The 14,105-nt window shown below is 46.0% G+C and overlaps 3 protein-coding genes across 4 annotated transcripts; 1 reads left to right on the forward strand and 2 right to left on the reverse strand.

Moving 5' to 3' along the window:
* The first annotated feature begins 213 nt into the window (after positions 1-213).
* On the forward strand, positions 214-8,935 carry LOC6526811 (TNF receptor-associated factor 4). Its single transcript, XM_002087877.3, has 2 exons — positions 214-768; positions 7,115-8,935. The coding sequence occupies exons 1-2, from the start codon at positions 502-504 to the stop codon at positions 8,306-8,308; spliced, it is 1,461 nt and encodes a 486-aa protein (XP_002087913.2). The 5' UTR covers positions 214-501; the 3' UTR covers positions 8,309-8,935.
* LOC6526812 (zinc finger protein 668) lies at positions 8,850-10,952 on the reverse strand. The gene is made up of 2 exons (XM_039371504.1): positions 10,811-10,952; positions 8,850-10,757 (listed from the first exon to the last, which is right to left on the reverse strand). The coding sequence occupies exons 1-2, from the start codon at positions 10,894-10,896 to the stop codon at positions 9,011-9,013; spliced, it is 1,833 nt and encodes a 610-aa protein (XP_039227438.1). The 5' UTR covers positions 10,897-10,952; the 3' UTR covers positions 8,850-9,010.
* A 143-nt stretch (positions 10,953-11,095) lies between these two features.
* LOC6526813 (vacuolar protein sorting-associated protein 53 homolog) lies at positions 11,096-14,097 on the reverse strand. Of its 2 annotated transcripts, none has more exons than XM_002087879.3 (4): positions 13,900-14,097; positions 13,333-13,839; positions 12,101-13,275; positions 11,096-12,040 (listed from the first exon to the last, which is right to left on the reverse strand). In XM_002087879.3, the coding sequence occupies exons 1-4, from the start codon at positions 13,993-13,995 to the stop codon at positions 11,155-11,157; spliced, it is 2,664 nt and encodes an 887-aa protein (XP_002087915.1). In that variant the 5' UTR covers positions 13,996-14,097; the 3' UTR covers positions 11,096-11,154. The 2 variants fall into 2 exon arrangements, with proteins under 2 accessions (XP_002087915.1, XP_039227436.1); XM_039371502.1 differs by lacking the exon at positions 11,096-12,040 and having other exon boundaries at positions 12,139-12,297; positions 12,357-13,275.
* Positions 14,098-14,105: the final 8 nt, after the last annotated feature.

A 14,105-nucleotide genomic window follows, 5' to 3' on the forward strand; every position in this document is an offset into this window, starting at 1 on the left:
AAAATTCAGCAAATGCCCACTGTGCACTCTTGCTCACAGACACACATACAAAAGCACTCGCCATCTCGCTCTAAAGTGCATTGCCAGAGCAGATCGACGCTTGCCATCTCACTTGCACTACCCCTACGCCACATCCGTGAGAGCGGCAGTGCGCTAGTGTGCGTGAGAGAGCGGGAGTTTCAGAGCGGCTTGGACGTTTCTGCCGTTTCTGCGTCACTTCAATTGCTTTCGAGAAGTCGACGCAAGCGGTTCGTATTCGTGAAGTTCGCATCTGTATCTGAAACTGAATCCGATCGGCAAACACAAGACAAACGATGCGCGTGCGCCGTGTGAATTTCGCCAAGTTTTGAAATAGCCAAGATATTTCCTGAGTGATGTGCCTATAAACTAAGTGCAATTGCCCAGACAAAGCAATCAAAGACCCCCCAAAAAAACTTGCCAATTGAAACACTTTTGGATTAGTTTCACGACAAGCAAATAAACAACACAAACACTAGCAATATGGTTCGAAGTTTGGCCCAGTGGACAAAGACGCTGAGCTTTCCCTCGCGTCTCTCGCCCAATCGCAACTCCAAGGACTGCTCCACTCTGGCCAGTCCCGTACCGCCACCCACTCCGCCCAGGAACAAGACGACCTCCGGCAGTGGAAACTGCGCCACATCGCGCTCCTCCTCGTCGACGGTGTCCTCATCGCACTCGTCCTCACACAGTTCACCCACTCCTGGCAACAACAACAACAACATGCCCATCACGGAACTGGAACAGATTGTAAGTTCACCAAGATGTAGTCAGTGCTCCCTAGAATTATCGGGGGCAATGCACCAGAGCTGTGATCTTTTCAGCTTGCAGAGTAGAATACTTGCTGACTCTGCAAGTTTCATATCTTTGGCGTATTGCGTTTTATAAAATACAATTAGTCATAGGACACAGGCTATTATTGTTTCTGAACTATAAGCAGCAAAGTATTATTTCGAGAAACTCAGTTAAATTTATTCATCATACTCAGATGTGCGTAAATAGGCATTTAAAACTGGGATCACATCCGTACCCCTCAGGACGGGACTTCCTGTTTTTGGCGAGCCAGCTGTGCAAACATTTAACAACTAAAGCCCGCATATAATTGCCACAACCATAAAAGCCGAGCACCCGACGCGAGTGCATTCCATTCCATTCCCCGATAAAGCTCATTGACCCAATTGAATGGGGCCCTAGACCAGCGGCCAGATAGTAGGGCTTAGCCAGCACTTATCATTATCAATCAATCAGTTTCGTAAAGCAAATAGGCCCATCTGGAGCGTGGGGACGGCCACTGATAGCGGATTTCCACACCCGATAAGCGGGCTAACAACTATCAAATATACAAATACATACATATGTATGGGTTTCCCGCACCGAATCGGTGGCAATTAAGCCCCCACCGTTTGACGGCCAAGTTGAGAGCAATTTGCCAAAGCTGGGCGACAGATTGCCCGGCCTTAACACACATGGCAGGAAAATGGAACTAAAAAAAAAATTCCGAAAGAGATTGAAATAAAAATCCGACAAGCAAACAGGATGTAGACGCGCTCGAAACTGAGGATGCGATGGGAATTTTTTGTTTTAGGGATACCGACAGTCCCATCTTGGGCGACAACATATGGGCACAACGTGGACTGATTTTTAGAAATGGAAAGAAGAGCCGAATCGAATGGGGAACTAGGGTTTATTTCGAGGCATAAACAAGCTGCAGTTTGCGGAAAAATATAATTTACCTAGAAATTATTTGAAAGTTAGAAAAGTAAACTGTTAGTTTATAGTTTATAGCTTGACTTTCCAGCAGGTGTCTCTAGTCACATTTTCCCACCGCCTAAGCCCATTTCAATGCGGATTCGAGTCTGCAGAGTAATCAGAATTCCCGTACTTCGATTTCGCTGGCATTTTTTCGCAATCCGCTTCTGACATTCTCTCCCCGGTCAGTGGATTCCGCAGACGAGAGCTGCATTCGTTTGCAGACCCAGACCCACTGCAAGCCACACCCACGCGGCACGACCAAGTGGCGCTGCTTGGCTTAAAAAAAAACTATAAAAAAAATAAAAACATAAATAATGAAAATCAAGTAAGACGACGCCACGAGCATGCCACAGTTTTCATCGGCGGCCGGGAAATGGAAAATCGTGACCAGTGGCGACCGCAGAGGCGCCGCCGACGCATCCGCGGCAAATGCCAAAGTTGAAGAGCACTCAAGATACAGGAGTGCAATGCAACCGTTAGGCGAAGGAAGCCCAGGTGGACCTGGGCTTATGTAAGGCAGGTTCGCAATTTTGCCCACAGAAACAATTCAGAAAACGAGTTTCTTGTTTTGGTTTTGGTCTTAGACCAGCGAATCGCTCGGAAAAGTTGCCCAGCCGCTTTTCAGCTGCTGCTGAGCTGAGCTAAGCTGAGCTCCGGTGCAAAGTACAAACATCCTTGGCCAAAGGTAAACCAGTTAACCAGTTCCAGTTACCAACTGCCGACGGGGGCGTCTGCCCTGTTTTTTGTTGCCTCCTCCTGGACTGGCATTCCTGGAATCTTGCAATTATGGTGCAACCCGTTAAGTGGCGGAATGGCGCTTCCGTCTGCGAGAATGGTTCCCACCAATCCAGAATTGCATTTCCCACACGGAATGCCCGATTAGCATATGGTCAACAGATTAGTGTGACAGGAACTCTAGGTTTATGGTATCTGCTTTGGTAATTGGGGGTCATTAATGATAATAGGAACTAGTAGATATTTGATTCAATTTGTCAAGGCCCATATTGTCAATAAAAAGCTATTATCAAGTTGAAATAGGAGACCATATATTTGGTTGCTCTCTGAAGAACGTGCTGAACGTATATTTTCACAAACAGTTCGCTTTCGATTAGCAATCAATTAACATATTGCTGGTAATGACACATTTCGCACCGCGACTATGGCTGACTCAACGGATTTCTCCCATTCGCCGTTTTGCTATTGGGGACCTTGTCAACGCGACGTATTTTTGCTAATGCCAGCAAGAATTTGGCCCAAAGTCTGACGACCCCAAAAAAAAAAAACAAAAACAACTGCATTTCCTGTCGCTTTTCCAGACAAACAGCTGCCAACCAGGCCAACATAAAGGTCAGACCCGCACGAAAAAAGAGCCACAAAATGTGGCAGCAGCTGCAACAAAGTTCACCTGCGTTGAGGTTTGGCAACCAAGTCGGTTTGGTAATAAATAGTGGCAGAAACTAGAACATCTGATCACCGGGGATCATGGTTTCAAGTCATAATTTAACCATTTCTTGGGGCCAACGCATGCAAATTCATCACCGTGATTAAGAGTGGCAAAAGGCAGCATTTAACATGGATATATTGTGATATTGGCATATTGCGATATTGCAGGTGCAGAGGGAGCAGCAACAAAGCAACGACAACAGCAGCAGCAGCAGCAGCAGCAACATGGTGTTTTTACCTGTTTAGAAATCAGCTGCTCTGCTTCGCTTTGTCCCCTCATTTTCTCAGGTGAAACCAGTTTCTGGCTTTGGCCATGTTTTGTTTTCATTTTTTTCCTCTCCCTGCCTTGTTTTGGGTTTTGTATTTTGCAGCTGTCTGAGCTCAGCTCACATCCACCATCCATCCATTGTTGCCGCTGGCTTCGCTGGCTATTGCTGAAATTACACACTGGTGGAGTATTTTTGAAATTGACAAAAGTGCACATCAGCTGTTTCATCGGTTTCCTTTATGGCCAGCTTGTTGGGCACCCAAATTCGCCAGCGATGCACTTTTAAATCCGGCATCGATGCACTTTATTAGGTCACCCGTGTGTAGCCATAACTTTGGCAACATCTGTGACTGTGGGAAGTTTTGGCCTTAGGCAAACACCTCCCTGACAAAAAAAAAACGATCTAATTAGTGTTCCAGCTGCGGGTAAATATCTGAAGCATTTAGCACAGTTTTCATAGAGCTTATAATGTTGATACTGTGGCCCCATATGAATGCTGAGAATTTCTTGGGCAAACACAGACCGCCGCGTCTCGAAATATAAAAAGCTAATGCCAATGCTCACGTACCAAATAAAAAGCATGCCAGGGGCGTTTTTTCAGGGGGATATTTGAGCAGCAGACCCATGCCAAGTTCCCTCCATGTCTCTGCCTTTTGTGCATTACACAAATGAACGTCAACATATTTTGGTTGGGAATATTTTGTGTTAACTGAACAAACGGAAGTTCTCGCAGCGGGGAATGGTTTACCAATAATGGAAGGTGCTAAGTCCCCTTGCCCCAGAATTTGATGATCTTTTGGTTAGCAGGTCGGAAAATCGTGCTCCAGAAGAATAATAGAACACTCTGAGATCATAATGCCTGCATTCAGATGTTTTGTTTGGCATTTGCCTATCAAAAATATGAAATAATCAAGTCGATTTCCATCTAATCAACCTGCTAAGTCCATTGTGTTTATGTGGGAACATGTAATAATATTTTTCCTGGACTCAATTATATTATTATTTAGAGGGGCGATGCTTAAATAGACTCCACCTGATCCCGCATAGCTTCCAAACTCATTTGGATAATCGGGCAAACAAATCAATGTATCCCAACGGACTGCAACCCTTCAGATTAAAGTGCCTCCCAATCAATTTGTCTATTAATAAAGCCCCAAGAGGAACAGATCTTCCAGAAACATGGCCGTACCCAAAGTTTTTGGCCGCCCCAAACTTTCAACAGAAGCATAAACAATGGGATGTTGTCTGATTGAAGCCAGGCAGAGCCATAAAATCAAATAAAACAAACTTCTTCGTCTATGAGCGCCTTGAACTTTAAGGTTGGGGCAATTCCAAGTAGGAGGCACATGTATGCGAGTAGTACGGGGAATCGAATCGAATTCGATGTCTAAAATTATAAATTTGTCTTCCTGCCTCTATTCCTAACTTCATTTTTATGATATGCCGCTGCCCGATGCACCATGAAGCCATGGAAGTGCTTCCAAGTGGAGTGGGCAAGTTGCCACTCCAGGAGGCTCCAGGTTGCGTCCCATAAAAATAAAACAAAATGCGCCAACTGCTGTTGCTCATAAATAATGCGTTGTTCGCTCACATTTCTGTTTGCTGTTTCCACTTTCATTGGTTTGAACATTGATTTTGATTTGATTTGGAGTTGCGTTGTCTGTCCGTCTTATTCATTCGGTTTTATGTTATTTTTTAATTACCGAAGCCTGAAATTTGGCCACGCTTTCGTGTCTGATTCGGAATTTCAATTGGTTTTGTCTGCGGCTTTACATAAGAACCAATCAAACTGAATGACGCTCAGCAGTTGAATAACAATATTCTCGATTTCCTTGCGTTTTTCTTCTCGTATTTTTTTGGCATGCGGAAAAAAGCAAAAGTTGCCCAAACCTTGCTTAATTATATAATCATCCGCCGAAATGTGGCAAACGACTTCCATTGCCATACCATCATTGTGTGGTCCCCAATGTGGAAGTCAGAGTAAATTAACCTTAGCAGAGCGGCAAGTAATTGCCATTAAAAAAAAAAGAGTTTCTTCAGTTTTTTCTCCTGCCGTTTGGCCCATAATTGTTTGGTTTCCCCGTAAACATTTTGAGTCAGTTGACAAACAGTTGGACGGGGGCCCCAGCTTTTGATCTCTGATCTCCTCGGATGCTGCTGCATGTTCTTCATTAAACCATCCACTATGTGATGCGGAATTTGTGTAAACACCGCCCGTTTGTTTACGGCATCTCCGATTGAGTGGCGGCTACTTCCTGAACGAACTCTTCTGTGGGTGGTTTCGATTCCACTTCCAAGTCCAATTGCCCAATTGGTTGGTCCATGGCCCCATCAAGAGTTCAACCGCAGTTCACCACTTTTCAAGTGACATTTGGCAGCGAAGCGGAGAAGAGGAGCAGCAAACTCGTTTTCACGTTAAATGAAATTACCAGCAAAAGGCGATTCCATAGAAATAATATTTTATTTTTTCCACTACGCCCATTTGCCGGGCACATGGGATCCGAATCCGAATCCGAATCCGAGTCCAAGTCCGATTACGAACTCGGTCCGCTCCCTGTTCCCTGCTCATGTGTTAATTGCTTATTATATCTTCGTTTTTATGCCGCCTCTACGAGTCTGTCTCTGGGACCAGAACCAGATGCAGCGACATGTTCATTTATCAAAAGTCAAGCCACGCTCCTCCAATCCCCCTGACCTTCCCCTCATCTCCCCCTCTGACCCCATATGGGCATACATGCTGCAGATAAGGTCAATTAAAAGAGTCAACCGGAAATGTCGCGACGCTCGGTTAGGAGCCACATCTCCCCTACAACATCTCTCTTTTTTCCGATTTTTAGACTTGTCTCCTCATCACTTTAATGGTTTGTCAAATATCAACGGATCGAACAATTACCATATCCACGAGTGGGTGGCTGGCTGGGCATTTGAAATGGGGGCGTTTTAATTAGATTAGACCATCACAGGCAGTCGTAAATATTTTCGCACAACGGCGCAATTTATTATTTTAATCTACCGGATGTGAAGTCGCACTCCTCTCGCCGTCCCCAGCAATTAAAAGCATACGACTGAAGTGCATAAGCAAAAACTGGGGAGCAGAACCAGAAGCGGGTGCAGTTCTTCAAAAAAAAAACACCGAAGTACGAGTATATGGGCAAAGGCAGTCAAGCGATGGCTGGAGAAGTTGGGAGAGTGCCCAAAAAGAACGTTAGAAGGTAGGACAGGAAGTGCCTGTCTGGGTGTGCCTAGAAACATGAGCAGTCATGTGTGAAAACCCCTCAAGGGAAAATGTGCGGCGAAAAGGTGGCGGGCAGGTAGCTGGAAAATCAATATCTGCGATGCACTGGATAAACAACAGGTCAGGGGGATCGGAAGATAAGAGGTGCCATCTCCTGTCTATCAGCTTGGGAAAGTAAATCTGGAAAACCATTTTAAAGGAAGGGGGTTCTCAGGGACCTCATTAGTTGCAGTTCAACTTCCGCACTTGTAAAGTCAGCTCACCCTCATGGATTTGTGAAAACCTTTTTTCACACCAAAGAGTTCTATCAGTTCTGCATAGTTCATCATTTTATACATTTCTATTTGTATTTCATTGATCGTTACTTACTTACAAATTCCTTTATCTCTTATTTCCAGATCTATCCCGGTCCCGATCCGAAACACATCATGGGCTCGCTGGTGTTCTGCATTCATCACAAGCAGGGCTGCAAGTGGTCCGATGAACTGCGAAAGCTGAAGGGACATCTCAACGCCTGTAAACACGATGCCACCCAGTGTCCCAACAAGTGCGGTGCCCAGATTCCACGGATCATGATGACCGATCACCTTCAGTACACCTGCACGATGAGGCGTACCCGCTGCGAGTTTTGCCAGAGTGAATTCTCCGGAGCTGGTTTGGAGGAGCATAACGGTAGCTGCGGCCAGGAGCCGGTTTACTGCGAGGCAAAGTGCGGTCAGCGGATCCTGCGCGGCAGGATGACCCTTCACAAGTCCAAGGACTGCGCCAAGCGGCTTCGTCGCTGTGCCCACTGCCAGCGGGAGTTCTCGGCAGACACACTGCCCCTGCATGCGGCCCAGTGCCCACGAGCTCCGTTGGCCTGCCCCCAAAGATGCGATGCTGGTCCGATTCCCCGGGGTGAGCTGGAGGCTCATCTGCGTGATGAATGCCAGTCGCTGGCCGTGTCCTGCAGCTTCAAGGAGGCGGGATGCCGCTTCAAGGGTCCCCGCCAGATGCTGGAGGCCCATCTGGAGAGCAACGCCGCCGTCCATCTCTCGCTGATGGTGGCCCTCAGCTCACGGCAGGGTCAACAGATCCAGATGCTTAAGTCGGCGGTGTCCAAGCTGTCCATCAACTACACAGGCACTCTGTTGTGGAAGATCACCGATTGGTCTGCCAAGATGGCAGAAGCGAGGGGCAAGGATGGCCTGGAACTGGTCTCACCCCCATTCTACACCTCCCAGTATGGATACAAGCTGCAGGCGTCGATGTTCCTCAATGGCAATGGACCTGGCGAAAACACGCACGTCTCCGTTTACATTAAGGTCCTGCCGGGAGAGTACGATGCTCTGCTTAAGTGGCCATTCTCGCACTCCATCACCTTCACGCTATTCGAACAGGGCGCCCAAAGTGGCCAGGGAGGCGTGGCGGAATCCTTTGTGCCGGATCCCACCTGGGAGAACTTCCAGCGGCCGTCCAACGAACCAGATCAGCTAGGATTCGGCTTCCCGCGCTTCATCTCCCACGAACTGCTGCACAGCCGTCCCTTCATCAAGGGGGATACCGTGTTCCTGCGCGTGAAGGTGGATCCCAGCAAGATAGTGGCCGTCTAAGGAGCACACCATTAGTAGCGTAGACATTTACTCGACTTGTGTAAATACTGTGTATTTAAATTTATGAGTAAATCCCCTAGCCTAGCGTAGTCTAGCCTGTTCAGTCTCAGCGGCAGCTTCGGGCGATGTTGGCCGGCAGGCGCTAACTGGCCTTGGAATGCCGACCGCTGAGCCACTGCGTCATAGTCATATTCGATTCGTTTAGGTTTTTGCAGTGCTGGAATTAAACCAAAGCATAATTACGCATAGAAATACATTGAGAGCTCATCCAATTGAACCATTAAAGTACGCCTAAGTTTGTGTCTTAAGTCTTTTGTTTAGAGATTTGTATTATTGCGCGCGATGCGATCACTTTCAAAAGATCTTCAAACTAGACCATACGCTCAAAATCACTTAGACCATAAGTTGCATGTAAATAGTGTTAAATTCGGAGCAGCCGCAGCGACCGCAAACCTAGTTTTAGTTGTAGCACCTAGTTAGTTGCCTAAGCGAACGCATAAGTCATTAGTACCATGAACGCAAACATAAATGAGAATCCAACTTTCAGCATAGTCATATAAGTTTATGGTTTATGTTTAAAAGCTAAGAAGTCAAACATACAATAAAATGAAGTAACTAAAATAAAAATTTAAATCTGTTGTATTTATTTGGTTTTTGGTGTTTTTATATAGTATATCTATAGTAATATTTATTTTATAGTTCCTAATCAATTTCGATGGACTCCTCGCATTCTTTGTAGTTCACACTTCGATTTCTGCGCTTCCTTCTTCCACTTAATTGATTTATGTGAGTTCGTGTGTGCTGCTTCAGAAGATATGTGCTCTTAAAGGACAACGGGCAGTGGACACACCGGTTGTGACTCAAAATGTGCTTGGTTAAGTGTTTCTGATGTTGGTAGGACTTTTCGCACTGTGTACAGTTGTACTTCTCGATAGCAGTCAATAATTTTTTATGCGTGGCGTGGTGCGCTTGATAATTATCTTCAAAGCGAAATTTTTTCGGGCATTTTGGACAGGGGAATAGTTGTCCCGGTGACATACTTCGGCGAAATGGTATGCATACCTCCGATTTTATGTGTTCTTTAAGAGCGCTACTTTTTTCAAAAGTTTGCTGGCACTTTATGCACTTGAACGGTCCTTTCGTCGTGTGGCTTTTCTTGAAGTGAAAATCTAGATAATCCTGACTTTGAAAAAATTTGGAACACTTGGGGCACTTAAAACGAGTGTGAGCACAGTCGTGATTATTAAGCTTGCATTCTTCTGGAAAAGACATCATGCAGAGGGGACATTTAAACATCATTTGTTCCTTGTGGTTCTTTACATGATCCTTAAGACTGGAAACGTCTGAGAATGTCTCTGAACACTGCGCACACTTGTGCGATGTCTTCCGAGAGAGTCTCTTGGAGACATCCTCATGTGTCTGGATGTGAATTTGAAGAAAGCTGGCGTAAAGGAATACTTTTGGACAGTGCGGACACCTGTACGGTGGCTCCAACTCCGATTCTCTTTCACTATACGGCCTGTGAATCCACATATGAGCTTCAAGACATCCGCGTTTCAAGTATATGCTTGGACACTTGGGGCATTTTAACCGTGGAGGCTCTGTGTTACGTTTTTCATTATGCGTCCGAATGTGAGCTTGAAGTTTGGCGGCGAGTAAGAATATCTTTGGACATTCAGGGCATCTGTGGGGTGGCTTTCCAATAACTTCATTATCAACTGACTTTATTTTTACTGAATCTTTGTCAATGATCTCTTCTTTAAGTTGTCGGTACATTTGGATGGTATTTTCTTCAGGCTCTAGAGCGTCGGATGCATTTTGCATATCACGCAGGCAAGTTACACAAATATATTCTGAAAATGAGTCGCCTTTCTCAACTGGCATTCCTGTGTACTGAGATATTGTAGTGGCAATCGTAATGCCGGAATCTTGCGCGTCATCAAATATATTAGTTAAATAGTCGGACTGTTCCAAGCAAACCCGACAGCTTCCGATTGCTGGCTCTTCCAGACATTCTGTTATTATAAAGTATTCTCCCAGCATGGCTTCCCCTTCAAGAACCTCCTCCTTAATTACGGGGTGCTCCTCAATCTTCTCCTCGTTAGCTGTGGAATCCTGTGTGAGGATCAAGTCTTTATTGTGGTTTTCCTCGATAACCTCCTTCTTAATTAGAACGTCCTCCACAAGAACCTCTTCCGTTGCTACGCAGTGCTTTTCTGGGATCTGCTGATGATGTACAGGTTGCTCTGTCAATTCGTCCTCGCTGTCTATGGAGTGTTCTACGTGAACCTTGTCTTTAATTGAGTTTTCGGAGCTTGTAGAGTTGTGCTTGGTGCCAAATGTGTCCAAATGCAGGCACTGGAGGCAAATGATTTTGGTAAACGAGCCACCGCGTTTGACGGACAAGCCCGGACGCAGCTTGCAACACTGACACGCGTTCTCCATCGCTCTGGAATCAGATAATTGTATAAAACGTATATTGAAATATGTTTTGTGGCTCACCTAGCCATTTGTTTACAATTTTCTTTTATGCACGAGTCGCCCTGTTTCCAGTCTTCTGTTATCGAGCTGTTATCGATTTCAAACATCAAGATACACTGAAATCAACCAAATACAGTTTACAATACAAGACTATTTTTATTTTGTTTAACAGAAGCCATTCATTTAATAAAAATATTTAAAATAGGCGGATGGATTGCGAATAATACAAAACTTAATGTTCCATTGCTGTCTAAGAACAAAAATACCGGATGAACCTAATAAATTAAGCAAATAAGCGTTAACGAATATTGTCAAACTAAAGTTAACTTTGTGGAATGATTTTTCAAGATGTAATCGTATATAAACTAGGGGAAGCGCTTTTTCAATAGGTTTTCCAGCTTTCTGATGCCCGTCTGGGAACTCCCATCGGCATTTTTATCTGCGCTTCCGGTAAAGCTACCCACGCTGAAGATAAAAGCTCGTTTGGGTGTTGAGGATGCTGCCGTTGTCGTTTCAGTTGGCACTGCCACGGTTTCGGTATCGTCAGTGGTTCCCGAAGTAGCCACTACTGCTTCTGCTCCTTGGCTCTCCTCCTCTCCAGTATTTGGTTCTATTAACCCACTAACAGCCGCTGCAGAAGCCGTGTGCTTGAAAAGATCAATCAGTTGCAGTTGATCCACACGTTTGACCGCCTTCATATCCAGAATCTTTTGATACTCCGCAATCGTAATATCCGGCAGCAGCTTGAGCACTTGCTGGGTGAAGTGTGCCGGCGGCTGGACCGGCGTCATCACCACCTTGATGATCATCTCGGCCCGAGTCATGTCTTTGACCACAACTTTGGTGTAACTGGTGGGCGCCTTGCGGTTTACACTCGATCCCACAGAAGGCAGCTCTAATAGGGCCGTCTTCAGCGAATGGGTGTCCAACAGGAGTTGCTCGCAGCCTAGAACATTATTGGAACCATCCGAGAGGGTTAGTTTGCAGCGATAAAGCACGTTGATGAACTTCGGTATAAATGCGGCGACGAAGCGGTGGCAGAATTGGGTGAAATACTTTCGCGAACTGGCTAGCGTGTCCCTGATGGTAGGCACCGTCTGCTTAAAGTTGCCACACAGGCTGCTGATGAAGGCGCTCTGGTCGCCAACGTTGTTGATGTGTTGCCACTGCACCTTGGACATCGCCTGCAGCGAAGCTTCGCAACCAGCCTCCAGATCTTGAACCAAAAGTTGGATGCAGTTGGAAATGATACTATACAAGTTCAAAGTAATTAATACATTTTTAGTTTCAAATGGAGTTATTTATACTCACCGATGAAATACATCCTTTTCCTCGCTCATGTCAATCTTGCTTACATATGCAGAAGTTACCTTTTCCTTTAGTTTATCCTCCAACTGCTGGACAGTCTCCAAACAGTACTCACCCGTGGTCAAAACACAACAGATGCGCACCAGATCATCTCTTGCAAATCGCTGCGTATCGCCCTCCTTAAGAAAATTGTGAAAAACCTGACCAGCGGCAGTGGATAGATTCTGCATGTCGCGCGTGAGTAACGAGACACTCTTACCGATGGAGCTGCTGGTGGTAGATGGCACAAGCTTGGGTGTGCTGCCCTCGAGCACTTTCGAAGCATACTCCCGTAAATATTTCTTGAACACTAAAGCCAGATCGTACATTGGTTGTTCGTTGCTCAGCTGGTTGCACTGCACCATGCACTTCTTGTAAAAGACGAAAAGATCGCCGGAACTGGGGTACACGGTGGTCTTGGCCTCGGCGAACTTGTATGGTTCCCGAGACATCTCTACAAACTTGTCCATCAGCTCTGTAAGATTCCGGTCGATGCTGCGTATGTAGATGTCCAAATGTGTCTTAAAGCATTGTCCGATTTGGTCGTGGAAAACGGTAATGCCCACAGGACCGTCCGTCGTTGTTGGCTCATTAAGCACTCTTGCTTTATCCGTGGGCTGTGCACCCAGTGTAACTCCCGTGAAGCGCTTGGAAAGCAGCTGTTCAAATGCCTGCGTCTTGTTGATGGCGAACAAAAGTAGTCTCACATCGATCTCGTTGGTGCGTTTGGCCATGATCTGTGCCAGCTGTTCGCGTGTCTGCCGGCAAAACTCCACTGTAATTCGTTCAGAGACCTCCCAGTCCAGTGGAAACACCGGTCCATACTTGTCCTCGAAGTCGAGCAGATGCCTCTTAAGCCAGGCATAACGTTTATCTATCTTGTCCAGCCAGGCAATATCCTGGTTCTCGTGAAACAGGTGCGTGTACTCCTCCAGCTGTTGTGCAATAAACCACTTGAGCAGCTCCTTCTTCACTTTGGGATCCAGCACGGACATTACTTTACAAGCATCGGCCAGCTGGTTAAGTCCCAAACGGTGTTGGTTCTGTGCCGATGGCTTTGCTGAAAAGGCATCCTTGAAGTCCTCGGTGATTTGCTGCGCCAGTGTAACCTGTATCTTATCTACGCTCTGAGAGAGATTCTGAAAGCGAACAACAAGACATTTGATTAAATGATTTTATATGGAATCCAAACAAACCTTGATTTCTTCGATGTCGGAGAACTGCTGGAAGTGCTGGTTAACTTCGGTAATAGCCTGGAGGGGATTAAGGATTTCACCGTAGGATCGCCGCTCGATCAATTTGTTCAGACTATCGATTCCACCGACCAGCATGTGTAAGTGATTCAGCGTGGTGATGGCAGCAGTTAGATTGCGCTTGGCGCAGTCCAGCTGCTTGATATCCCGGGTTATCTCCTTGACCATTTCCTCGGTGCGCTCCGCCCGGGTCTTTACGTCGATGATGTGGCTAAACAGGGAGCTGATAACTTTTTGAGCCTCGCACAGTGCAAGCTGTCCATCCTGGCCGGTGTTCGTCTGGCCACGAACCACGGATCTGATGTTGTCGTCAATAAGGGATACCTCGCACTGCATCTTTTGGATGGTCTCATCAATCCCGGCCAGGGACTGCTCGTTGGGGAAGAGCTGATTGATGTAGTCCACAGTGTTGAAGTCCGGCGCATCCATGGGATCGTCCGTTTTGAGAACCTTTTAAGGAGATTCGTTGTGGGTTGGTCATTGCAAAGAACATATGTTCCACTGACTCACCTTGTCGATGACCTGCTTCACCTCCTTGGAGAAGTGTATCTTGTTGTTAGCAACCATCCTCTCTTCCGGCTCCACAGCTACCGCAGTCTCGCTCATCTCGCTTTTTCCTTATTTACTTGTATAAAAAGCTATTGTTATTTTCTTCGTGGAAAACCAGGGATGCATTGATATCTTATCTTATAGCAGCTGCTGTTGAATAGCAATAG

This window comes from Drosophila yakuba, chromosome 2L, assembly GCF_016746365.2.
Source record: "Drosophila yakuba strain Tai18E2 chromosome 2L, Prin_Dyak_Tai18E2_2.1, whole genome shotgun sequence".
Lineage (NCBI taxonomy): Eukaryota > Metazoa > Arthropoda > Insecta > Diptera > Drosophilidae > Drosophila > Drosophila yakuba.